General features: G+C 39.5%; 5 protein-coding genes and 1 non-coding gene across 12 annotated transcripts; 2 read left to right on the forward strand and 4 right to left on the reverse strand.

Moving 5' to 3' along the window:
- The first annotated feature begins 430 nt into the window (after nt 1-430).
- LOC104825928 (two-pore potassium channel 5-like) lies at nt 431-2,771 on the forward strand. 3 transcript variants are annotated; one of them, XR_773674.2, is made up of 4 exons: nt 431-1,585; nt 2,208-2,344; nt 2,459-2,592; nt 2,668-2,771. XR_773674.2 is itself a non-coding variant. In XM_010558372.2 (3 exons), exons 1-3 carry the CDS (start codon nt 546-548, stop codon nt 2,509-2,511), a joined length of 1,230 nt encoding a protein of 409 aa, XP_010556674.1. In that variant the 5' UTR covers nt 431-545; the 3' UTR covers nt 2,512-2,771. The 3 variants fall into 3 exon arrangements, 1 of the variants encoding a protein (XP_010556674.1); XR_773675.2 differs by having other exon boundaries at nt 2,679-2,771; XM_010558372.2 differs by having other exon boundaries at nt 2,459-2,771.
- Nucleotides 2,772-3,068: 297 nt separating this feature from the next.
- On the reverse strand, nt 3,069-5,612 carry LOC104825929 (S-adenosylmethionine synthase). The gene is made up of 2 exons (XM_010558373.1): nt 5,504-5,612; nt 3,069-4,451 (listed from the first exon to the last, which is right to left on the reverse strand). Exon 2 carries the CDS (start codon nt 4,438-4,440, stop codon nt 3,259-3,261), a length of 1,182 nt encoding a protein of 393 aa, XP_010556675.1. The 5' UTR covers nt 4,441-4,451; nt 5,504-5,612; the 3' UTR covers nt 3,069-3,258.
- Nucleotides 5,613-7,342: 1,730 nt separating this feature from the next.
- On the reverse strand, nt 7,343-14,998 carry LOC104825930 (WD repeat-containing protein 6). 2 transcript variants are annotated; one of them, XM_019204201.1, is made up of 21 exons: nt 14,848-14,998; nt 14,453-14,739; nt 14,225-14,342; nt 14,042-14,124; nt 13,662-13,822; nt 13,438-13,555; nt 13,264-13,346; nt 12,956-13,165; nt 12,287-12,646; nt 11,718-11,889; nt 11,235-11,426; nt 10,874-11,083; nt 10,711-10,803; nt 10,404-10,621; nt 9,815-10,327; nt 9,649-9,729; nt 9,473-9,558; nt 8,621-9,247; nt 8,272-8,425; nt 8,082-8,167; nt 7,343-7,998 (listed from the first exon to the last, which is right to left on the reverse strand). In XM_019204201.1, the coding sequence occupies exons 1-20, from the start codon at nt 14,969-14,971 to the stop codon at nt 8,107-8,109; spliced, it is 3,951 nt and encodes a 1,316-aa protein (XP_019059746.1). In that variant the 5' UTR covers nt 14,972-14,998; the 3' UTR covers nt 7,343-7,998; nt 8,082-8,106. The 2 variants fall into 2 exon arrangements, with proteins under 2 accessions (XP_019059746.1, XP_019059747.1); XM_019204202.1 differs by lacking the exons at nt 14,225-14,342; nt 14,453-14,739; nt 14,848-14,998 and having other exon boundaries at nt 7,345-7,998; nt 14,059-14,105.
- Nucleotides 14,999-15,264: 266 nt separating this feature from the next.
- Nucleotides 15,265-15,337, reverse strand: TRNAF-GAA. Its single transcript has one exon. It is a non-coding gene; the product is annotated as a tRNA-Phe (tRNA).
- A 713-nt stretch (nt 15,338-16,050) lies between these two features.
- Nucleotides 16,051-19,636, forward strand: LOC104825931 (shaggy-related protein kinase alpha-like). Of its 4 annotated transcripts, none has more exons than XM_010558378.2 (13): nt 16,188-16,277; nt 16,795-16,949; nt 17,035-17,153; nt 17,293-17,352; nt 17,486-17,758; nt 17,870-17,944; nt 18,120-18,176; nt 18,281-18,421; nt 18,507-18,557; nt 18,644-18,739; nt 18,824-18,907; nt 19,156-19,261; nt 19,405-19,636. In XM_010558378.2, the coding sequence occupies exons 3-13, from the start codon at nt 17,064-17,066 to the stop codon at nt 19,485-19,487; spliced, it is 1,116 nt and encodes a 371-aa protein (XP_010556680.1). In that variant the 5' UTR covers nt 16,188-16,277; nt 16,795-16,949; nt 17,035-17,063; the 3' UTR covers nt 19,488-19,636. The 4 variants fall into 4 exon arrangements, with proteins under 4 accessions (XP_010556681.1, XP_010556680.1, XP_010556679.1 ...); XM_010558377.2 differs by having other exon boundaries at nt 17,061-17,153; XM_019204208.1 differs by lacking the exon at nt 16,188-16,277 and adding an exon at nt 16,333-16,667 and having other exon boundaries at nt 17,061-17,153.
- A 434-nt stretch (nt 19,637-20,070) lies between these two features.
- On the reverse strand, nt 20,071-23,368 carry LOC104825932 (gibberellin 2-beta-dioxygenase 6). The gene is made up of 3 exons (XM_010558380.2): nt 22,842-23,368; nt 20,943-21,285; nt 20,071-20,533 (listed from the first exon to the last, which is right to left on the reverse strand). The coding sequence occupies exons 1-3, from the start codon at nt 23,243-23,245 to the stop codon at nt 20,288-20,290; spliced, it is 993 nt and encodes a 330-aa protein (XP_010556682.1). The 5' UTR covers nt 23,246-23,368; the 3' UTR covers nt 20,071-20,287.
- Between the last annotated feature and the right edge of the window lie 1,631 nt (nt 23,369-24,999).

Here is a 24,999-nt window from a genome sequence, read left to right on the forward strand (position 1 = left end):
CTCCTCGCCAAACAATAAAAGAATAAGTTTATTCATGTATTAATGTTTTCTTAGCCCCCATGCCATGGATGGTATCCAATCCACGATTATTGAAATGTTATTAGAGTGTATTAATTATGGTACCCCCAACTTCCATAACAATGAGATAGGAACATGGAAAATTTGTACTTCCTTGACTGTGGATGATAATGTTGCACTTTCTAGTCATTTAAAGAAAAAAAATCAAAGATTTGTAGCAGTAATTTTTAAAGTTAATTTCAGGAATTAGAAGATGATCTTGATTGGTGAGTAGAATTGAATTGGATCATGCTCCCATAATGATGGAAATGTTGGTTCGCCTTTATGCTCACACGAAGAGTCAATCTCATTGATGATATAAGCAAAGGGTCATCTTTATTTTATCTGAAATTGTACACACACACGCATATATACCCCACCAACCAATGTACAAAACGAGAAAAAAAAATCTCAAAAGCTAAAGCGCTTCTCTCTCTTTTTGATTTTGAGTTCTGAGGCTGCCGAAATCCATTCTCTTGATTTCTTGAATGGAAAATGAGCCTCTCCTCGTTTCCCAACCGCGTTTCCACCTCGCCCCCATTCCGGCGAATTCCTCCGCCGCCACAATCCCTCACTCCGTCTCCACTCCCATCTTCTTGCCGGAGATTTCTCTACACCAAGACCGTATTCACGAAGAACTCGATGACCAATCCGGGACTGACCCGGAGTCCCATGGCGGAGCTCCGTTCTTCGTGAAGCCGAGGCCTCTTCACCGGTGCCGGACTGCTCCGGCTATGGTTATCATCAAGGACCTCCAACCCAAGACTACGGAAGTCAAAAAACCATCGCCCGTCTCCAAATCGATCATCAAACAAGCGATGATCTTGCTGGCTGTCTATTTAACCCTCGGAGTAGCTATCTATTCCTTCAACCGCGATCATTACTCCGGCGTCGAGACCCATCCCGTCGTCGACGCGCTCTATTTCTGCATCGTCACCATGTGCACGATCGGCTACGGGGACATCGCGCCGTTGACTCCGGCGACTAAGATCTTCGCCGTCGTCTTCGTCTTGTTCGGCTTCGGGTTCCTGGATATTCTCCTCAGTGGGGTTGTGAACTACGTGTTGGACCTTCAGGAGAGCATGATCCTGACCGGAATCCAGATGGGTTCGTCGAGAAATCGGGACAAGTTCTCGGCGAGAGACTACATAGTGGATGTGGAGAAAGGTCGGATGCGGATAAGGTTGAAGGTGGGTTTAGCGTTGTGCGTGGTCGTGTTGTGCATCGGAGTGGGATCTCTGGTTCTGTTCTTCGTGGAGAGTCTGGATTGGGTGGATTCGATCTACTTGTCGGTCATGTCGGTGACGACGGTCGGGTATGGGGACAGGGCTTTCAAGACGTTGGAAGGGAGGCTCTTCGCGGCGGTTTGGCTGCTCGTTTCAACCCTCGCGGTGGCGCGTGCGTTTCTGTACCTGGCAGAGGCAAGGATCGATCGCCGGCACCGGAAAGCCGTGAAATTGGCGTTGCATAGAGACATTACAGTTGATGATCTGCTCACTGCTGATACATACGAGCACCGTTTCATCAGGTAATATCAAAGTCCAAGTCTTTATCACAAGCCATGGAGTTTTTTGATTGGATCTCTGTTTGGTTTGGTTGATGTGAATGAACAACGGCCTCATGATCGTTTTATTCTGTTCATGATCTTTGCCACAATTGCTTCTGTCTTGATTGTCTGTTGAGTGCTTATCAGTGGGATAATAGGATCTAATCCGCTTACTTAAGCCCCTAAATCTTTAGTTTTGATGTTCAGATTCAAAGGCTATATGAATTGAAAACTGTGTCACCGGAGACTTCTTCCGTTCTTAGTTAAGCAACTCATATAATATAAAAAAAACCTATTCAGGGTATAGTCATGCATACGTGTGGCCATGAATTTCAATAATACAGCTTTGCTTGCTGCATTGACTAATTGATTGGGTTGTGCAATATCTTGCAAGAAACCCTCTTGGGGATTAAATTATTATAGTCAAGTGAGGTCACATTTTTCTAAAGAGTAATGTCAAGTCAAACCCAAGGCTAGAGGTTCTTGCATTTCTGTCTGTATATCTTCTCTCTAACAATCCCCAGAGAAGAACCATTCTTCTGTTTCGTCCCTTTTGGTTTCTAGTTTGGATTTAAAATTGATCCTAGATTTGTTTTTGTGGCAGTAAGTCGGAGTATGTGATCATGAAGCTCAAGGAGATGGGAAAGATCACAAATAAAGATATAAACCAGGTCGTTAACCAGTTCGAGAAGCTTGATCCCAACAATTTGGGGAAGATCACGTTACCTGATCTGTTGGAGAGTAATTTATGAATCGTTTTCTTTCCCTCAAAATCTTTTTTTTTTTAATTTTGGAAATTGAAGATATTACTGATTTGATGGGATATTAGAAACACAAGAAACGTAATATATGTAGGGAGGATTTGCAATAAAGAAAGGAGAAGAGAAGATGGAAATTGCTTCTATTGAATGCGTTGCCAATCTTTCACGACCCCGATCACTGCTTTGAAGCTCAAGGAAAAGGCTCCTCCTTTTGATTATAATATAAATGTAAAGTTTTTTCTTCCTTTTTATTATTGGAAATTCAATTCTTGATGTATATAACGGGTATAAGTTTTTTGACAGAGCTCACGCAGGTTGATTGAAGAAGATTATATATTATAATGAAAAAGGGGGAGCTGGTGGTTTATCCATTAATCAAGAGGGCCCCTTCTGTCTTTGTGTTCCAACATCATTCGTCGGATGTTCCATCGACCACTTTAATTTGGTAGAGATTCACGTTTCATCTCACAGCCGGTGGGGAGAGTTGAAAAAAAAAAAATCTTAAGCTACAACCTTAAAAGTTGAAAAATGAAACGAAATCTAATAATGAAAATTGAGCTTGAAACATAATAACATAATTTTTTTTTATAATTAAAGGTGAAAATGAAAATGAAAAACCAAGATAGTTTGGGTGCACGTGGAAAATCTCTATGTGTTGTGTACAAGTTGGTATGATTCATCAAGTGTTCTTTCGCTAAGCCAAATAAATGTCTTAACAAAGTATTATTTGCTTTTAAGGCTAAGAGCAGCAAAAGTACAACAAAAACCAAAAAAACACAAGTACTAAAGGGCAAAACATAATTCCATCTTTCAAGTGACACAACAGAAAACAGAACAAAAGAAGAAAATTTGATTATTGTTCACTCGGTGGCAGAGAGAGAGTGGGGGATTAGATTAGGCTTGAGGGTTGTCAAACTTGAGAGGCTTGACGATCTCCCAGGTGAAGTCGGGGTCGTCCCGTCCGAAGTGACCGTACGCCGCCGTCTTCAAGAACCGGCCATTACCTCCTCTCTTCAAGTCCAGGTTGATCGTCATCATTCCCGGTCTGAAGTCGAAGTTCTCCTTCACTATCTTCAGAATCTCCTTGTCCGGTATTTTCCCCGTCCCGTAGGTGTCCACAAACACCGACAATGGCTCGGGCACTCCAATTGCGTACGACACCTGGACGATGGCCCTACGAGCCAGCCCGTTTGCCACTATGCTCTTGGCCGCTTGCCTCACGATGTAGGCCCCACTCCTGTCCACCTTGGTCGGGTCCTTGCCTGAGAAGGCACCGCCTCCGTGGGCTCCCCACCCACCGTAGGTGTCGATGATGATCTTACGTCCAGTGAGACCTGCGTCCCCGTGGGGTCCACCGATCACGAACCGGCCTGATGGGTTCAGGTGGAAGATGGTCTTCTCGTCCAGGTACTTCTCAGGGATGATGGGCTTGATGACGTGCTCCTTTAGGTCACGGGCGATTTCGTCGTTTGTCACAGTCTCATCATGCTGGGTCGAGATGAGGACGGTGTGAACACGAACCGGGACCATGGCGCCGTTCTCGTTGTAGTACTCGACAGTGACCTGGGTCTTTCCATCGGGACGTAGCCATGGGCAAGTCCCGTTCTTTCTGACCTCGGTGAGGCAGGCACCGAGCTTGGTTGCTAGGACATGGCTCAGAGGCATGAACTCAGGTGTCTCGTCGGTGGCATAACCAAACATGTGGCCTTGGTCACCGGCTCCAATGTCTTCCGGGCGCTTCGTGAAGTGGCCGTGAACACCCTGGGCAATATCAGGGCTCTGCTGCTCAATGTTGACAAGGACTTTGCAGTTGTCCGCATCAAGACCGACGTCGTCAGAGATGAACCCAATCGAGCGGCAGGTATCACGTACGATCTTCTCATAGTCGACCTTGGCCTTGGTGGTGATCTCACCGAAGACCATGACCATGTTGGTCTTGGTGCATGTCTCGCAAGCAACCTTGCTGTCTGGGTCCTGCTCAAGGCAGGCATCGAGAACTGCATCGGAGATCTGGTCGCACAGCTTGTCGGGGTGTCCCTCGTTCACAGACTCAGATGTGAATAGGAAGGTCTCCATTTTCTTACAAGCTACAAGAACAGAAGTAAAACCGATTCAGCCATTTATTATATTACACTTGCAATCATGAATGAGGCAATGACAGTAGAAAGAATCTTCGTGGAACCACGCCCCTAATGTCCTAAAGAGCCAGGGACAAAAGAAGAATCATTTAATTCCACTCAACTGACATAAAGCTAGAAAGATTCCAGATCAGATTCGAAAGAATCAGAACAACACCACCGCATCTTATCTCATTAGATGATTCACTTTGTCTGCAACTCAGTCATGGGTATTTATGTATAAGAAGTTGGATCCCGTTACATTTAACCAAGATCTGGTCCCATAACAGTGATGAAACCACTTGAGCAGGAAGAGATCTAACGTTCATGTATTTAGTTCTTCAATACTCAGAACCTGCCGTGTAATAGTTTATCAAGACGGAACTATTGCAGATCTGGAAACAACAAACTCGAACACCATCCAAAGTACATAGATCTGAATTGTAGTTGTCCGGTGACTAAAACCCGGATCTTAGCAAAAACATAAGTCCGATACAGAACCGCGAAAAAGATATCAGGAAATGGTCGGAATTCATAAATCAGATCATTTGAAGAAAGAAAGAGCCTTTACAGAACTCAAACCACGCAGATCCATAAGCAAATTCCAATTCAACTGACTTAAGGCTTTATATCTATCAACGAACATCAATATTGTAGTTTATTCGCAGATTCAGCCTGGAAATACCACATAACATACCCGAAATCATCAAATCTAAGGGAAAAAACATCAAAAATCATTTCGCATCGGATCGACAGGAGTAACATCAGAAGCCATTGCAGCAGAACAGGAGTACGAAGGAAAGTATCATTACTCGCGGATTCGATTAGGGAAAAAAAGCGAAAACTCCCCGAGGAAGATCAAATCCAATGGGATAACACACAAATTCTCATTTCACGGCAGATTCAACAGGGACAACCCTTAAATCAACTCAAATCGTCAAAATGATAAATCCCTCATACCGAAGAAAATAAATCGAGAGAGAAAAGGGGACGAACAAGAATAAGAAGAAAGAGAGAGATACCTGAAGTGAGGATTTTGAGAATCGTCGTTCAGATCTAGACACGAAGCAGATCTCCCTCGCTTTGCCTCAAAACACAAGGAACGACTCGGTGCGATTTGTGGCAATGGAGGCCGTACTATTTATAGAGCTCAACCGCACTGTTTACTGGTCACCGGTTCAACCAGTCTGCCTGCACTCACTGTTTTGGTGGCCTGAAGAAAAATTTATTTACTTTTCTCTGTCATTATTCGGATGCATTATCAACTTTAATTTGTTTATAATAATTTCTACACTTTGATTTGTACACTTTTATCTTCAAAATTTTTAAGAGCTCTAATTTATTCAATTATAGTATTTGTTTTTAGCACTTAATATATTATTCGATTAAGTTATGCAAGTAGGAAAAAAAATTACCTTGTTTTAAATGCGACTAAGGAATAGAAAATCGAAACCCCTTCATTTATTCACATAGTAATAATATATACAAAGTTACTGCAATGCAAAGTCTATAAGTTTTGTCTTCGGGCATATACTCTTACATAGATCATTAATGGCATATAAAATTATGATTACAATTATTATTATTTAAATTGTTATGTATTATATGGAGAGATCACACCCAAATAATTAAGTGGAAAATGTTCATAAAGGTGGAAACATAAACCTTGATGCTCTTGGTAGGTGAATATATATATATAGGATTAATGGTGTTGTTGTTGAGATGAAACAATAGCCGTTGGATGATGAATTGAACGGATTAGATTTGTCTTGAGGTTGGTGAAGGGTTTCCACTTGTTTATGTGACAGGTAAACCTGCAAGGACTGATTATTATCATTATTCCTTTCTTAATCTCCTCTAAAGAGCTAAACATGCACCTTGCATACATGAGTTTATATTTCTTTTATTGATGTAAATTTAATCATTTTCGGTTGTTAATGGTTAAATAATTATGGTTACTGATTAAAAAAACAATCAGTATATATTGTCCTTTTGGGAGCCTGCAACTTGTATAAATTAACTAACCAATAACTAAGCCAAATACATTAAAATAGTATTTGGTATTGTAGGATTAAATTCTAATTAATAAGGGTATCCCCGCGCACAGAGTACAGTAGATTCTTTTTCATGAGATGAAATTAAGATATGACCGGGAGTTGCCGGTTTCCCACGCGAGCTATCTGGCTCGGCTCGGCTTATCGGCGGGAATATGTCGTAGATGCTCTCCTCGGTAGTCGGTAGTGCGTTTGTTTTTGGCTCCGATTTTTTTTATTTTGTAAGAATAATTTTATATTATTGGTAAATTATTTTGAACAATTTCAAGTGTTTTTATAGCATGTCGATAAGATTGGAATTGGACTCGTCGGATCGATTCTCTCCGGTCAATTTCAGCAACTTCTTATTTTTTTTTTCAAATCATTTTTAAATTTTTTTTTTAAAAATTTTCCGGTCAAACGGGAGTGCTAATCAGTAAAAGTCCAAGTGGAGAAAATTCTAAACATGAAAGTAGGTAGGTCAAGGATCTTATTTGGCATGCAAAACTAGGGGTGTCAAACGAGCCAGCTCAGATCATTTTGGGCTCGGCTCATTTGGCTCGGATCGTTTTGGACTCGGCTCGTTAGGCTCGTTTTCTAACGAACCAGAAAAACCTCGGCTCAGATCGCTCGCCAATTTTCCGATCTGAACGAGCCGGCTCGTTGAGCCAAGGATATATAATATTTTTTATTTATATTTATTTTAAATATAATTATAAATTTAAATAAATACATAAAATTTTATTAAAACACCTATATCATTTAATATTTTCAATTATCACCATCATAATAATTAGTATATTTATAATATCATATAAATAATATGAAAAAAATTAATATAAAATTATATTAGAGTTTTTTTATATAAATTTAATTTATTTTTAAAAAAAATACCAGCTCGTTGAGCAGCTCGCCAGCTCGCCGAGCCAGACTCATTGAACACGTGTTCAATGAGCTCTGGCTCGTTAGGCTCGTTTTTTAACGACCTGAAAAAATTACGGCTCAGATCGCTCGTTTTCTGGCGAGCCACGAGCCAGCTCACGAGCCGGGCTCGTTTTGACACCCCTATGCAAAACCCATGCACGATTAATTCCACCCTTAAACAAAATCAAAATATCTAGTCGGTGGAGTTAATAATAAATTACCACATCTTTTATTACATGACACATGATGCCGTGAACACAGCTCCGGTTTGCGCTCATGCGGGGTCCACATGGGTTTCAGAAATAACGTCACGTTCACAACAAAAGGGACCAGAGATCTACCCCACCAAAATTTAATGTGGCACCACCGACAGAAATGAAATTTCAGGGAGCGCCCACCAATGCAATCAGCTCCTAACCGAGCTCAACCAGCAACTCGGTTTAGTCAAACCAGAAATCAAGGTCGGTTTGGTATCAATATGGTATTGAGGGTTTGTTGTTCCCATGTCATTCTCGCTGGTACATAGTAATCATCTCGATTCCGGTTGGACCACAGGAAAGCTACAATCCAAACGTACAATGGGCATTTTGGGACAAAATTCAGAACTGTGGAAGCAATTACTTCGGTTTAGAACAGGTTGTACCTCAAAATGGATCTCAACCGGGCTGTTACGATGAGAATTCAACGGTTTGCATCCCACGTCCAGCAACGGCGATCTGATATCGGTTTCTGCAGGAGAGATTAAAGCAAGAAACTTAGGCGTGCAAGAAGCAAAATCAAAGGAAAGGTCTTTTTGGATTGTAAAAGTCCAGAGTTTGAAGCTTGCAACTTACTCGCCACAAGTTCTAGCATCCAGCGCTTCTGGCTCGGGGACACTGATGATAACATGGGCACGCTCTGTTAGTTTACCATCTTCATCGATATGCCAACATCTTATGCGTTGATCAAGACCTGTAGAGAATACCCAGTTTCCATCCATCCACACACCTATTATGTGTAAAAACCAGGTTCAGTTTCTCATGGAGGGATTACTGTAAAAATGGGGATAGAACTAAGATTTCCCCAACAGATTTCAATGGAGAATATGAAGGAAGATATACGAAGTCCACACTAGGGGGACTTCTGGTTGTTCCTTGAAATGGAAAGGGCTTGGAGAGTTTTTTTTTCCCAATATATATGTACCTTTCACGGCAGAGCTGTGAGCCGAGGTCATTACTCCATGGTCTATGAGCCTGAGTCTGTAACTGCAGATTTGGTTCTGACCAGTATGCATCATGGTTTCTGATTTCTTGCCTGAGTCAAAGATGTCGAAAGAGAGATAATGAAGTGCTTGGTCATCGCCTCCGCTAATCACATCGAATGAAAAACAGTTTCCATGACTTTGGGAGCTCCGTGAGCAAGAAACGTGTAGGCAATTAACCCCTGATTGGTGAGCTCTCCTGACAACATGTGAGGGTTCTACTTTGCTTGTCTCGGGTGGAGAATCACCGTTTTTACTTACGTCACTCTCGTGAGGAACACCATTTGTGAGTTCAGAATGCACTGCTGAATCTTCTAGGGAAGTTTCGCCAACCAAATTGTTGTCTTGTCCTTGTTTAGACATGTTTGGGCCCGAAAACTTCCACTTCCGACCACCTTGGCTTCCTCTTCCTGTTTGTGGCCGTTTCTGACAATCAATGAACTTCTCAATATGGAGGCTTGATACTTGCTTTACAAAAGCTTCAACGTTTTTAGTCACATCCCAGAAGGCTATGCTTCCATCAGTGGCGCCACTGATGACAAGATACACATTACTAGCTGGACCATCACCTGTCAGATTTTATTACCAATGCAATAAAAAAAGCCAAACAATGAAACAAACTCACAGGAGTGGTTATATTTAAGATGCTCAAAAGATTTGTGGCTGAAAGATTTAGAAAGATTTTCATAAATTCTTCCGAAATTTCTTATTAATTTCTTATTTTCAACCACATCTACTAAAACCGATATAAAATTTAGTTTAGCACAAATGAGAAGTTAATTGTGTCACTGAACCTTCAGGAAGGAGGCAAAGAGGAACAACAGCATGTTGTAGTGACAGGACCGGTGATGTTAAAGGAGCCAAAGATGCAACATCAAACCTGAAAACGCACGAAGAAGAGAAGATTACAAATGAACATAGAATCAAAAGGATCCAATTCATCAAAACACAGAAAATGCTTCTTGAGTACCATAGTCTATGTGGTAAAACAAGTGCTCGTAATGTGAGGGTGGCATCTGAGCAAGCCACAACAACAAAACAGATAGTTGGCCTGAAAGGATGAACAGACAAGATTTTAACATCAACAAACTAATTATAGATGAGCACACAAAACAAGCAAAATCTTACTACTTGACCTGGAACCAGCACATTTTACAAGAAACGCAGTAACTGCCATATATCTCCAGTCATCTTCATATTTTTCTCTGACTTGATGAGAATTGGACCCTGAATTCAGGACATCTTTGCCACCAACACCCGGAACTTTCCCAGGTGTCTCACTTCTTCCACAAGGATGAGAACTTTTTCGGGGCATGTCCGTAGCAAGCCACTGGAACGTCACTGGTGACGATTCCAATGAAGCAGTACTGTGTCCATTTTCATGTACAGAAGATTCTTCCCTTTTATTACTTCTACCATTTCTTAGGAGCCACGAAGTTAAGACACGCTTAGCTCCAACAGAAATTAGTAAGCAAGGACTTCCATTATCTTCATCTGGAGAGTCTTCTCCACCTCTGCCAGCTAGACTAGTAAGGTCCAAAGCACTTCTGTGAGTTTTTGATACGCAGCAAACCGACCTCACAGCTGAGCCACCAACATGTTCCCCTAATAGCTCTGATGCTGACCAATTTTCAACGTCCGAAGCAAACCTGAGTCAACCCTTTTACTTTTAGATGTTTAAATGAAAAAAATTCAAAATCAGTGTTCATCAGATAATGATTCTACCTAGTCAATCTCACAGTTCCATCTTCACACCCAGTTGCAATCCAACTAGATCGATTAGACGATCTCCATTCTTCAGCCTCTAATCCTGCTTTTGTATCCCTAGAGATGAAACATACGGAATGTATCTCTCTTCCATGAAATTGCATGCGCAAATTCTGAGGATATACTTTGCTGTCTTGTTTTCCAACCCATTGTCTATGGATATGAATGACATCATCCTATGAAAAAGAAATAGTGGTGGGGTTGAAAATTAGCTAAAGAACAAGTATCGATAAACAGAGACTTCAACAGAGACTCAAAGATACACCTTAACATATCCAAAGCAGTTGTTCATCTCAGGGATATCCCCTAAATAAAAGGAATGGGGACGGCGCCATCCACCACATGAGATTTGTGCCACCTGTTGTCAGCAACATTGCATAAATAAGGTTTGTACAAATAGCTAATACAAAGAGAAGGCAAAGATGTACCTTTGTTTCGTTAGTTATGTTCCACACTAGGAAGTCTGTTGATGCAAACCCGGCCGCATATTCATGATTTGGCTGGTCATTTGCCAAGCTCAAATTTTGACAGATAGATTGAACTAAACTCAACTCTTTCACTTGCTTCAGACCCATGAACTCCAAAGCTTGCCTCTCTTTATCATACTCGAAATAGCATATGCAGCCGTCTCCTCCAGTCTGACAGCAAAAATTTAGAAAACAAAGATGAGCGCAAAAAGTCCTTGTCAATGCGACAAGAAAAAAGTTGATAAGTATTTTGTGATTTTTCTTCCTAGTTACCAAACTCAAGGAGAACATAAGATCGTAAACATACAGAGTTCACTCATACCGAGCAGATTTCCACTTTGTTGTAAGTAAGTCTTGCAACTGAAAGACTGGAAACAGTTGAAATCCCATGGGCACCTTTAAAATAATTTGTTGGAGATATCTTCAATTCCGGAGAAACAGATGAGTTAGATAGCATGCTTTTTGGCAGAGGGAAGAGTGAGATATTGCCACGTATATCTCCACACACAAGCACCTGTAAAAAACAGAGGAGTATTTAAACCAGCCAAATTATGATATCAGGTAGGAAAAGAAAAGAGACTTAGTAAACCTTTTCAATCTAAAAAGTTACTCTCAACGTCTAAAATGATGACGGGAAACAATTTACATCCTGATTTTTACCCAGAGATGCATGAGTAGACCAATCTTTGCGTTCCAAGATAGATTCTTAGTTGATCAGGTGGATCAATCAATAATGCCATAAGTCCGGTGGAGTAAATGATAAAGACAGAAATGAAAACAAGGAATTATTGAAACAATCATTTACCTCATCCTCAACAGATGCATTCAGACACATTATTCGCATTCCAAACGAAGAGGAGAATTCAGCCAAAAGAGAGATATCAGAGGTCCCAGAAGCATCGGAAGAATCAGATGCTAAAGGACAAGTTAATTTCCAAAGCATCAGTTGTCCTCTTGGATTGGACGAAAATACATACCTGAAAGAAAGAGATTACAAACTTTAAACTCATAAAATGAACATGGCTCCATCCTGTGGGCCCATTGTAAATATGTCCGAAATAATTACCAATTGTGAGGCGAGTAGCATGGCATTTTCACCCACAGTAAGTTTGTCAAAAATCTGATCTCATATTTCCGAGATCGAATTTGTAGACAAACGCCTCACAATTGGTTATTATTTCGGACATATTTACAATGGGCCCACAGGATGGAGAATAGTTCTGGCTGAAAGATCATAAGAAACCGTAAACTTCTGTTTGTTGAGCAACTTCATACATTAGCTCAGGCGTGTGCAGGAACTAATATAATGATGCATAATTTTCCAGGAGACATGCCTTAAAGGAAGTAAAAGATCCAAATACGACAAAGTATTACCTAAATCCTAACGAGTTGCACCAGAAGGTGCCAAGGAGCTGTCTCTCAGGGCCAGCTTTCCAACTTTGCCTCAAGCCCACAACAGGGTCATACGTATCATCAACAACTCGAACAATTGTCATGTATCCTTTTCCATCTCCAAGAACAACCCAATCATCTAATTCACAAGATTTGTGCATCTCTCTTCCACGCATCACATCCATGCAGATAATAGGCCCCTCTTTGGGAATGCGAACTAATTTGGCCCACTTTACATTTCCAGATGTCAATAGCTTTGCATGGAACAAGAAACCATGGTTTGTAGCAACATACATGGTATCGTTCTGTGTGAAGCGCAAGCAGCGTACATACTCACTTTTGCTGCAAGGAAAGCATCATCCGTGTTTCCACTTATATCACAAGAAGATAAATATACCAACTGCATGGAAGAGAAGTTAAAGTATCCTGGCTTTCTTTTTCTTAAAGAAAAAGAAAGACTCTGGAAGGAAAATGTATCCGAGTTAAAAGATTTATATTGCCTCTGGTCTTTCAATCATTACTTCAGATAGCTGACATAATTCCGTGTCTTTAATTCCCAACCAAAATGAATTCATGGACAAACAATATACACAAAGGAAACTCTACTTCATAATTTATGTAAGGGAAAAGTTAAAGAAGCAGACACCGAACCTGTCCATGAGCCCAGTATGTTGTGTTGAATTTGGGAGGCAAACCGAAAGAGACTCCATTTTTTCAGGGGATGATCTCGCTCCTGTATTGCCCAAAAAGGTTCCAGAACCACAATTATGCAATTGATGTACTTTGACGGCGGAGTCAAATCCAGCAGTAACAAGAAGTGATGAGCTAGGATCATAGAGACATCTCCATATGCCCCTTCCACTGAATGGTAAACATATTATAAAAAATCATCAGTCTTATTCCACCACAAAATCACCAAGTGAATAGTGTGATAGACAAAACACCATCTCACCACTTACATATGTTCCTTGACAATCTCTAGTTGTTTACCATCCAAGCCCCAGACACGACATGTACAATCCTCGCCAGCAGTGATGACCAGCTGAAACAGAACATGGAAATACCAGAGCAAATAATGCATCATGTCTCAACTCAAACATAACTAATAACACCAAGATAGGCCAGAAGCTTACAGAATCAGTGATGCAGCAGTCCCAGACCCTAGCACTGTGACCAAAAAGCACAGGGCCAACAACCTCCTGCCAATTATCAGCATGATTTTGCACAGAATCAACTTCCCATATCCTTGCACTATAAGTAAAAAAAAATTAAACAATTACATTAGACAGATCAGCAAAGTGAACTGAGATTGGATAAAAATTAAGTATTTATGTTGAAAAATACAAAGAACGTTCACCTACGATCATCAGAGACAGAGACTAGTTTTGACCCATCCAACGACCAAACGATGCGAAATATTGAACCCTCATGTCCTGTAAGCCTAAGCATACGTACAGCGCCGTAATGCTGATGGTCAACCCTATCATCATCAAGCAGAACTGGCCTCCAAACAATAATCTGCCAGACATCAAAAGATTTGGCTACATTGGTACCTTACGTCAAAGATTCGGCTTTAGAAATGCTTTTTTTTTCTAAGTAACAAGAAAAAGAGTGCAAGAAAAGAAACATCAATCACCATAACTGGATTTTCTCTTACATTGTCCAATGATTTAGCCAGAGGATGACAGAAACTAAATGAAGCATCCACAGTGATTAAACAAGAAAAAGATCAGCTACCTCATTATAAATAGTACCAGATGCTATGCGGAGTTTTTGAATACTGTCGCCCCATAATCGCATAGAATATAGTAGGCTCCTATCTGCAATTCAAAAAGTAGTTCAGCATCAAATATTCAGTCGAATCCGAAACCCTAATTCGAGTAATTCATAATCCTTGAGCCACAGGACAGAACAACAAACCGGGCGATTGAACTTCGAGAAACATCCGTGTTTCTTTAAAATCCCAAACGCAGATAGAATTATCACTACAACCAATTGCTAGAAGCTCACGTTCTTCCTCGAATGAGCCAACAGAGTCCTATTTAAAAAAAATCAATCCACCCATTAAAAAAAACACAACATACACACACAGAAAGAACATTAAGAAGAAGAGGACCAATGGCCAAACATAGAAACATAAATTTCAACCTGCAAGAAACAAACATCTAAAACCCAGTTGCTAAGCCTCGCCAAAGAATCAAGCAAGCTCAAATTCACGTCGGTTTTTCCAGAGCTCGAAGCATATTCAAGCGTCAAGGCAAAAACATTCACTCTTTTCTCTCCGAAGATGACGAGCTTATAAGTATATCGATCCGCCTCACGGAGAAAGCTGCTGCTACAGGTGGTACCGTGGACGCGAACCCCCTCGAACACTTGAAACGAGCGAATCAATTCCCCAGAACTCAAATCGTATATCAGAATCTGAGAGCCGGAACCTATTTTAAACACAACATTAATAGAATTAAAACCCCAGAATCAGGAGGGAACAAAAACAATCCGAGAGAGAGTTCGATTCGAAGACGAAAATTGCAGGGAGCGCCCACCAGCGAGAAGGTAAGGAATCGAGGAAACATGAGGAGGAAGGTTCAGGAAACATAGGGAAGCCACGTCGCCGATGTACTCTCCGACGTTAAGCTTCCAGTTGCGGCGGCGGTCGTCGTCCGTCATGGTTTTTGCTGCGTCTCTGTAACAGAACAAAACTTTGTTTGAACTTCACTAGTTCGAGTCGATTGTAATTTGTTTAAGTGAATCTACTTTGGGCTCAATGGGCTTCAAAAGCTTGAAAATGGGAAAGGTAAAAACAGATCTATTTTAGGCCTCATAGCCCAATTAGTATAAAATTATAAAATAAAGGCCCAATGGGCTTCCCAAGCTTGGAAAAAAGGTACAAATAAAGGTATTTTAAGGCCTGAAGGCCCAATTAGAATAATATTTTGAAATAAAAACTAGAAGACAAAATGTGCGGTGAGCGTGGATCGAACACGCGACCTTCAGATCTTCAGTCTGACGCTCTCCCAACTGAGCTATCCCCGCGGTGATGATCAATGTTTTAAATGGGAAATTAAATCATTAGAGAGGATAAATAATCACAAATGTATTTTGTTTTATGAAAATAATGAGAAATGTAGTGTAGGTAGACAACAGAGATAGGGAAGAATCTAGCTTTTCTTGCCGTACCTCCCTATTCTCTGCAGTCCATCTACTATAAATTCCTTACTTAAAAATAAAATCACATTTATATAATACACGACAAAAATTACATTATTTGCAGGATGCCATTATAAAATATAGCCATTGACAAAACAAAAGAAGATTAAAATATAGGCATTATGTCTCCATTATATATATATATATATACACAAGCTCTTTGTAGGCCCTTTTCAGTTCGGCCCATTGTTTTTCCCTAAGATTCTAATATTATTTTTCTTATTGTATACATCTTTTAAAGCTTTTTGTATATATATACACTTCTCTATATTATTCGAAGTTGATACACTGATTAATAGTCTGATTATTCACTTGAACTATACCTTAAACCAAAATGGATCGCATGATTATTCCTTAATATCCTCTAACATAAATATCGTATTGATATCTTTTAAAGTTAAGTTAGAGATTCTATGATGCATTTATTTATGGATGGAAATTGGAATTTCATTTTAAAAGTCAAATTTATTATGCAAACGAAATCAATAAAAAGACGCAAAAAAGAACGGGAGAAGGAAAGGGGGAGGAAAACGACAGCATCACCCGGCCCTTACCAACCTCCAAACAAACATCGCCAACTCTGTTCTGTCCAATTTCTTCTTCTTCTTACTTTCTCTCTCCTCTCTCCCCAACTTATAATGCCAAATTCTACATAGGTTTCAACTGCTCCTCGCTTTTATATTCCATCAAATTGGTGACGGGATTCTTCTGCGGGGATCATTATCACGTTTTATTCTCTCTGCTCATCAATGCGTGTTCATCAAAGGTTTGTTCTTCTGTTTTCCGGTTTGTAACTCTCAGGGGATTTCAAGATTTTTTTTTTTTTTTGGTTGAGTGTCTGTTCTTAGGTTCATGCCCATTAGCGGCTTTTACTTGATCTACTTGAAATTCGGTAACTTTTCTTATCCGCGACGATCGATCAGTGTTTCGCTGGGTGCCAAGTGTAAGAAAAGTGCGAGAAAATCAGGAACTTGACTGTTTGGGGTTTCTGATTGCCATGTATTTTGATTTTGGTTAGATTAAGTTCCTTTCATTTTCTACTAAGCTACATCGAAACAGTTGCCAGAGGAAACCCTAACCTTCATTGGCGTTTGATATCCACGCAAGGAGAAATAGAGACACACATATGATGTTTTCTCTTTGCTGATTAAGAAAGGTTGAATTTTGTCCCGTCAGAATGCAGATTTGGTTTTTTTTTTCTTTTCGGGTCTGCATTGGCTATGATTAGGATTCGTAAAGTATGCTTTTTGAGTGAATAACTATCAATCTTCTGTTTTCATCAGTTGAATTGGGGGAGTGAATTCGGAAGAGGGTTACCCATACGGCGTCCGTAGGTGTGGGGACTGTTTCTGGATTAAGAGATACAATCCTAAACATGGCAAGTGTCGATAGATTGCCCGAGAAATTGAAGGATATGAAAATAAAGGATGATGAAAATGTGAGCTTGTGGTCGTCTGATCTTTATAACTTTCAAGTTACTGTCTCGCTCTAGCCATTATTTAGCCTGACTTACGATGTGGTAGCATGATGCGTGTTGTTCCTTACAAAGGAAATGGAAGCTCCCGTGGTTGAGGATAATGGCATGGGAACTGGTCATATAATCGTTCCTACCGGTGGTGGTAACTCCGATCAGCCAAAGCAGGTAATGCAGAAGCATCTCCTGCGAAATATTTCGTCTCTTACAGATCATGTAATGGTCGTTCCTTAGTTGGAAGTACCCGGTTTTCTGTGTGTCTTATTTGTTCTTCTTTCTTATGTGGTTTCTTAAATACTTAATTCAGACAATAAGCTACATGGCTGAGCATCTCGTTGGAAGTGGATCTTTTGGAATAGTTTTTCAGGTATATCGCTTCTCCTTCTGCTATTGATCTGTTCATTCTTGTCGATCGGGCATTGATATATGCCCCAGATAATATTCAAAGGAATTGGCTTATAATGTTCTTGTTTCTTAAGAATTTTGATATGGTTATGCAGGCAAAGTGCTTAGACACTGGTGAAACTGTGGCAATTAAGACAGTCTTGCAAGACAAGAGATACAAAAACCGGGAATTGCAGACAATGCGTCCTCTGGACCACCCTAATGTCGTGTCTCTCAGGCACTCTTTCTTCACCAAGACCAAAAAGGATGAGCTTTATCTTAACCTAGTACTGGAGTATGTGCCTGAAACTCTTGACAGAGTGATCAAAAATTACAACAAGATGAACCAAAGGATGCCACTGTTAAATGCAAAGATCTACTTTTACCAGGTATGCCTTATCACATTAATCTCAAAGCCATGTAGTTGCATTTCCCTTTATCCAGGTTTTGTGTTTTTATTATACTTAGGGGTTTTGTCTTTGGCATTTTGCTATCTACAGATCTGCAGGGCCCTAGCTTACATCCATAACTGTTTTGGAGTATGCCACAGAGACATTAAGCCACAAAATCTGTTAGTATGTATCAAAGGACACCGACCTTAACTGTTCTTGTTTCACTTGGCATCACAACATTTAATTGATCTAAATAATCAAAGGTTTCTCCTTTGAATGGCTTTTGTGGATAGATCTTCCCTTATTCAAGTTCTGTAATGAGCATTTCTAAAAAAATGTGAACTTTTGTCTGTGACAGGTTTTCCCAAATACCAACCAGGTGAAACTTTGTGATTTTGGTAGTGCCAAAGTCTTGGTATGTAGATTCAAGCCACGAGGACAGATATGAACTTGTTTTTCTCCGATATCTGAATGCATATTCGGCTATTTTTCCGTGCCTGAATTGGGTATTTTTTTTAGGTGAAAGGAGAACCGAACATATCGTACATTTGTTCAAGGTACTACCGAGCACCTGAGCTCATATGTGGGGCCACTGAATACACTACAGCAATCGACATCTGGTCAGCTGGCTGTGTGTTGGCCGAACTACTTCTTGGGCAGGTCGGTAAAAGGTAAAAACTCTTTGTATATAACCTATCATTTACCTCGTTCAGACATATCTAACACGCTGTTTCTGGTGATTCAGCCTCTCTTTCCTGGTGAGAGCAGAGTTGACCAGCTCGTTGAAATCGCCAAGGTTTCAGAACAATAAACCCCGTATTCATTTACTCTATGGAATGTAAACTTTCTTGTTTTTGGTAGTTTGATTTGATTTCCATGCAGATCTTAGGTACCCCGACAAGAGAAGAAATAAAGTGCATGAACCCTAGGTACACAGAGTTCAAATTCCCCCAGATAAAGGCCCAGCCATGGCACAAAGTACGTGGATCATACCTTCTTGAGTTCATCCGATTATATTCTTTATGGATTTTTTTGGTTCATGAGAATCTTGGTTTGATTCAGATATTCCCCAAGCTCATGCCTCCTGAAGCATTGGATCTTGTCTCGAGATTCTTACAATACTCTCCGAACCTTAGATGCACTGCTGTAAGTAAAGCATTACTCATCAGTCACTTTATAAATATACAGTATCCTTCAGTAATCTGCAATTCTTCCCTGAGCATTCTTTTTTAACAATAGAAATCTTGAACTTCTGCAATCTTGTTGTTTCGAGGTTAACAACCAAAAAAAACAAATCATGCTCAAGACAGAAATCTTGATGTTGCTCAGTGTTTCTGCTCATGTTTTTTCTTTTCTCGTACGTTTTTTTTTTTTTTTTTTTTTTGCAATGGCAGTTAGAAGCGTTAACGCATCCTTTCTTCGACGAGCTGCGTGACCCCAAACCCCCTTGTACGCCAAACGGGCGATGCCTCCCACCGCTTTTCAATTTCAAACCTCGCGGTAATTCCATCATCCTCGAGCTGACTTTTCTCTCCTCTCTCTCTCTCTCTCTCTCTCTCTCTCTCTCCTTTTGTGGTATTACTCGTTCATGTTCTTCTTCACATGGATAGAGCTAACAGTATCAATGTTGTCTTTGTCATCAGAGCTAGAAGGTGTTCCTCAAGAAATACTGGTGAAGCTTGTACCAGAGCATGCGAGGAGACAATGCAGCTTTCTTGGGACATAAAGTGGTTCCCTTTTATCCAACATCGAATCACTTTGATCCTCCATATATATATATATATATATATATATATGTATTATGTGGAGAAGTGGCTACTGACTTGTTATTCAAGTTACCTGAACTATAATGAAAAAGACCAATTGATTTGTTCACTTGGAGTTGGTCGGAAATGGTCCATGAGCCCCCCCGAAGGGTATTATTCTTATCTGTGTTCTTGCCTTCAATAAACGACGCCGTTATCCAAATGATGTGATTTGGTATATTGGCAAAGATTACGGTCACCGATTTGACGTATCCTTGCAAATGTTTCCTCTGAAGATTGCAGTTTCACGTATGCGTATTGAATGCACGGAACAAAGATCTTTGGGTCAAATCCACTGAACCGGTTTTGACGTTGGAATCCGGTTAGCATGCACGCCGGCTGTACCGATTTCTTGACCATCTTATCGATTACACGTGTAGGGGACCAGGTGCGATCATGACGGGACGCGCTGAGTGACGAAGATGCCATCCCTTTGACTTTGACCCTTTTTATAAATACAAGAAAAAAAAGCTGATTCCTATAAATAAATAAAAAAATGTGCACTAATAATATTCTGAAAAAGATTCGAATTATCGCAGTCCACGTATATTCGGCTTTTTGCATGCAGAAGAATCAAACTGTATCTCTCTTCACTAATGGTGTGTACGAACTATATACATCATAACGTGTATATTTATAGTCCATCTATGTATTATCACTGTGTTGACATTAGAAAGAGAAGAAGAGAAAAAAAAAAAGATGAATGAAGTTTTTTTTTATTTTATGAATTCCTAAAGAGCTCGAGGCGAGGGACGCCGAGACGGAGAGAGAAGGTAGCCTTCTTGTAGTCTCCCCAATAAAAGGGTTTATACCGCCGTGGATTCTCCGGCGAAACCATCTCCGGCAACGGCGATATCTTTGCTTCCAACGGCGGCGCGGCAAAGTACATCGCCGACATCCTTGGCTTCGCCGCCGTGTTCGCCATCACTCTGTGCCTCACGCTCCTAAATCTCCCATTCGTCAACGCCTGTTTTATTTATTTATTTTAAAAGAAAACCCAATGATTACTCATGCTCATTATAACATCTAGATTTGAGTGAAAAATTCATTAAAAACAGTGTTTTTTTTTAAAAAATGTCATAAATATTGTAATTTTTAATTAATACTTGATTTTTTTTCTATTGTGCTGTAAAAAAAATCATATACCTTGCAAATAATCATCGGTCGAATTTAAATCAATTTATAATGGTTATTATTATGGGAAAAAAAATCTATATCACATCTCAATCCTGTGCCGAAATTTTATCTTAGTGTCAATTCCAACCAAAGAAAATATGTCATATAATATTTTGTTTGACAAATTTTACCAAATTCCGTGTTTTAGGGGATATTTTATAATAACTAGTAGCAAATTAAAAAAAAATATTATATTATACCTGGAAGCAGTCACCGACCAAAACGAAGAAGCAGGTGGGGTCGGACGGGACGGGGAGCCAGGAGCCGTCACGTGAGAATATCTGGAGGCCATCTACACCGTTGGATCTCAACACCGTCAAGATCTGAGGGTCCGAGTGCTCTCCAAATCCTATCTGACTAACACCCTTCATCGCATATGGGACAGGTGGATAGTGATTCAGCCGTAGGATCGAATCGCTACGGACGTCTCTGATTAACTCGCTCATCACCGTCGATCTCTTTCCCCACATTTTCTCCGCCGTTAGATCAAGTATCTCGCACGCCACACCTTTCACTGCTCCGATGTAGTCATTCGTCGCCGAGCTACATTATCATGCCACGTGGCATAAACATCTATCAGCATTGATACAGTTCACGAGCACCTCGAGTAATATTTGATCCTTTCCCCCTTCTAGAATATATATATGTGTATATATATAAGAGGGAAGGATAAAAGATAAAATAAACGTGCATATATATATATATATATATATGTGTGTGTGTGTGGATACGTGATGTTAAGTGAGATAAAAATGTGGAGGAATGTCCCCAGGATTGGACCCACGGCTTTTTTGTGACATGATTTAGACAATGGAATTCAAAAGGTCAAGATCTAAGATGTACGTACGAAGAATGAGATTCACCTATTCGATCTTATCCTGGTTCCATTGACGTTCATGCACATGTCAATTACAATCACTTAATTAGTTCCATTATTATATGTGTTTTCCACACCATATATATATATATATATGCAATTAATATCATGTAATCGAGCGCCTGCTTGTACAATTATCAATGCAACCACAACCAACATGTGGACCCCATGAAAGGGTTGTGTGTATATATACGGTGTGATTAAAATAAACGTGCATAATATATATATATATATATATATATGGCTTTGAAACTGCCCAATTTAGATAAGATGGAAAAAGGTAGCAAATGACCACCGAATTCGGGAGGACAATTAAAATGTAATCTTAGAATTTAATTAATCAAACATCAAATTAATGAAGAAATCCTATCGCTGTCTAATGGTCCAATGCAATTCACGTTATAATATATGAAATGAAGGGGATATTAATTAATATATCATATATATATATATATAATCATGTTATAGCCCTTGAATTCTAGTTCCGTATGAATCCAATTATTCATGAATCATCGATCCAATACGATAAGATATGGCTGTAACAGATAGTTCGTCGTGGATATTAATTATTTATTGATATAACATATATGATATATAGTATGCTATTATAAAGAACGAACGCCATAAACTACGCATAAAATCTCGACAACTTGTATGGCAACAAAGGAGCAAAGTCAATTACAAAAAAGCCGTGTCTTCGGGTCTTTACCAAATCCCACGATATAACAAATCTCGCCTTTTATGTATCATTGTATCCCATAATTTTTCACATAAATATGTAACCACCAGGTCAACTTTAGCACAAGTATGTATATCTATAGAGTATGGTATCATAAATTCACTGTATAACGGATAAAAGCCACTCACAACGTACGTACGTATTTATCATCAAATTGTTAGCATACGATCTTCACCATGCATGTGTGTACAGCTAAAATCATCATTTAGATTTGGTCGACACACGAGACTATGCATACTGAAATAGCGGTAATTTGCATGCTTGTACAGTTCAATACCCAAATTCAGAACCCGACATTAATTAAAATCTGCCGTCGGTTAGAAACCGACATTGACAGCTGTGATGTTTTGGTGCGTTCAAACGTTTTTTACGTGATTGCCCAGTAAACATGACTCGGAATGAACACAAGAACTCAAAAAGATTAAAACTAAACATATAAAAGAAAACGAACGAATACGTACAATACATGTAACGTATACGTACCTGAACTCAAAGGGATGATCACGGGAGATAGTTTCAGATTTGTCGGCGACAGATGAGGGATTTGCGTGGAGAAGAAGATACTCGAGCTCGCCCATGTCGCCATTAAAGCCGATGTTCTTGCATCCATATCCAAAGGGACTGGCCGGACCGGCTCGAAGCTTTTCCGACGCCGGTTTCTTGAAGAACTCTTCACCCTCACGTTCGAACCTCGATATAACACCTGAACTCACTCCGTGGTTTATCATCTTGAAGAACCCGTGTTCTTCACAGGCTCTTACGATCATTTCCGAGAGTTGGGACTTGTCTTCTGTAGAGAAATCTATCACCGGGAAATCATAGTACTCCGTTGCAGGTTTGGTGTTCTTGTCGGTGGGTTGCACTGGAATTGGAGAAGGCGAAACCATTTTTGGTATCGAGATTCTCGGAGGAGGGGTAGTCTCTGTATGACGGAAAAGTCTTCCGGGTTTTTTTTTTCTCTGGTGAAGTCCAAATATCGGAGGTGGAGGTTCATCTTCTCTTGGCGGACATGGTGTCTATTATATAGTGTATGGAAGAGAGAGAGAGAGAGAGAGAGAGAGAGAGAGAGAGAGAGAGAGAGAGGAAGTATTTATTTGTTTTCCTTAAATTTTTTTAATTTGAAGGTAATGGTTTCACACCTATCGTGTAAGGTGGGCATGCCGCATGTCGTCAATGGGGACGGTCGAATTAAAAAAAGGAAATACCAGGAAAAAAAGCATGTGTTTAAGCTTCCCTTTGACCAATAGTAATAAGGCTTTATCCCATGTATTTAAATGACATTCATAAAAGAAAAACAATTCGATTCAAGATAATAAAAAGATAGAGTAAAATTACATGGAAAATTAATATCTCACGCGCAAAGTTAGCGCGTGGGGAAGGCGATGTGGGGCATGTAAGGGGTCGACATATCATATATGTCGGCCAGATAGTGGAGGAGTCAACCGTGGCGGCAATTAGTAACCGTCAGATTAATACCTCCCTCCACGACTTTTCTAAAGCGCGTGAGCTTGTTTTCCCTTTCCATATGTGTGTGTGTATATATCATATAATATATGCACTGAATTAATTTACCAAATTACTCACTTTTATTTAACTTTTAACTTTTAAATATTATTTTTTCGGGAGTCCAATTTATCTCCATTGGTATGGTTGGAGACTGGAAATACTTTTAATATCAGTACGCCCAATTCATCTTTTTTTTTTATAAAAATTTAATTTCGTTCGACAACTTTTAAAAAAATATTCTTTAAGATACGGATAAGTGCGAAAAATACATTATTTTATCCAACAAAATCAATCAAATATATTACAAATCTAAAAATCAATTTTTACTTCAGTCTTACCTTCACCGATGATCAGCAACATAAACATATATTTTAACAAAAAAATATAAAATAAGAGACATTTATTTTTTATTTCAGATTTGTCATGCAGATAATATTTGAAAAATCGTTGATTGATAAGAAGGAAGGTTGACGAAACGCAGACCGGGAACATGGCATCTGACAACAGATAGCCGACATTATCCCATGAATGAAACATACATTTGGTTTATCAAACCGATTTCTATGGCTGAATTTTTTTTCTGGTCCAACTTAATATATTACATATATACGTATATACGTACATTTACGTGTATGCACGCACATGTACATACTATAAATTTATAAATTTGAATGAATAGATAAAAATAAAGAAGGCGGTCGGTCACCCAACCTCGAGACAAACAACTCCATGTTTTAATATTTAATTTCGTATTTTTAATATTTTTTGTGTCATTTTATTTTATAAATAAGACTTCATATTAGATATTTAATTAAGACCAAAAATTTAATTCAAGGCATGTACAATGTTAACAACCGCCGAAATTAACTACAAAGAGTCATGCGATGACACATGCATGGGAACAACTCCTGTTGGGAATCTATCGGTCGTTGCAACGCTCTACTCTTTCTTTAATTTTTAATAAAATATTAAAATTTATTTATGAAAAAAATAACAAAATATTATTTTTTGTGAAAAAAGAAAATAAGAACATATTAAAGTTTACTTGCATTTATATATTAATCAGAAATACGTACTACCAACCTCCTGCGTCCGGCAAAATATTGTGACATTAATGTGGGGGGGGGGGGCCCGT

Source organism: Tarenaya hassleriana, unplaced genomic scaffold (assembly GCF_000463585.1).
Source record: "Tarenaya hassleriana unplaced genomic scaffold, ASM46358v1 Cleome5, whole genome shotgun sequence".
In the NCBI taxonomy this organism is placed as follows: Eukaryota; Viridiplantae; Streptophyta; class Magnoliopsida; order Brassicales; family Cleomaceae; genus Tarenaya; species Tarenaya hassleriana.

What these genes read in the sequence shown, in the direction of transcription:
- LOC104825928 (XM_010558372.2), top strand. Translation starts at nt 546, where the DNA reads ATGGAAAATGAGCCTCTCCTCGTTTCCCAACCGCGTTTCCACCTCGCC. An exon ending in TACGAGCACCGTTTCATCAG is followed by an intron (nt 1,586 to 2,207) that starts GTAATATCAAAG and finishes TTTTTGTGGCAG; the next exon opens with TAAGTCGGAGTATGTGATCA. An exon ending in GTTACCTGATCTGTTGGAGA is followed by an intron (nt 2,345 to 2,458) that starts GTAATTTATGAA and finishes TAATATATGTAG; the next exon opens with GGAGGATTTGCAATAAAGAA.
- LOC104825929 (XM_010558373.1), bottom strand. Translation starts at nt 4,440, where the DNA reads ATGGAGACCTTCCTATTCACATCTGAGTCTGTGAACGAGGGACACCCC.
- LOC104825930 (XM_019204201.1), bottom strand. Translation starts at nt 14,971, where the DNA reads ATGACGGACGACGACCGCCGCCGCAACTGGAAGCTTAACGTCGGAGAG. An exon ending in TAGATGTTTGTTTCTTGCAG is followed by an intron (nt 14,343 to 14,452) that starts GTTGAAATTTAT and finishes TTTTTTAAATAG; the next exon opens with GACTCTGTTGGCTCATTCGA. An exon ending in CATACTGGGCTCATGGACAG is followed by an intron (nt 12,647 to 12,955) that starts GTTCGGTGTCTG and finishes CTTTCCTTGCAG; the next exon opens with CAAAAGTGAGTATGTACGCT.
- LOC104825931 (XM_010558377.2), top strand. Translation starts at nt 16,887, where the DNA reads ATGGCAAGTGTCGATAGATTGCCCGAGAAATTGAAGGATATGAAAATA. An exon ending in AAATAAAGGATGATGAAAAT is followed by an intron (nt 16,950 to 17,060) that starts GTGAGCTTGTGG and finishes TTCCTTACAAAG; the next exon opens with GAAATGGAAGCTCCCGTGGT. An exon ending in CCGAACTACTTCTTGGGCAG is followed by an intron (nt 18,422 to 18,506) that starts GTCGGTAAAAGG and finishes CTGGTGATTCAG; the next exon opens with CCTCTCTTTCCTGGTGAGAG.
- LOC104825932 (XM_010558380.2), bottom strand. Translation starts at nt 23,245, where the DNA reads ATGGTTTCGCCTTCTCCAATTCCAGTGCAACCCACCGACAAGAACACC. An exon ending in GATCATCCCTTTGAGTTCAG is followed by an intron (nt 21,286 to 22,841) that starts GTACGTATACGT and finishes ATGATAATGTAG; the next exon opens with CTCGGCGACGAATGACTACA. An exon ending in TGGTCGGTGACTGCTTCCAG is followed by an intron (nt 20,534 to 20,942) that starts GTATAATATAAT and finishes TAAATAAAACAG; the next exon opens with GCGTTGACGAATGGGAGATT.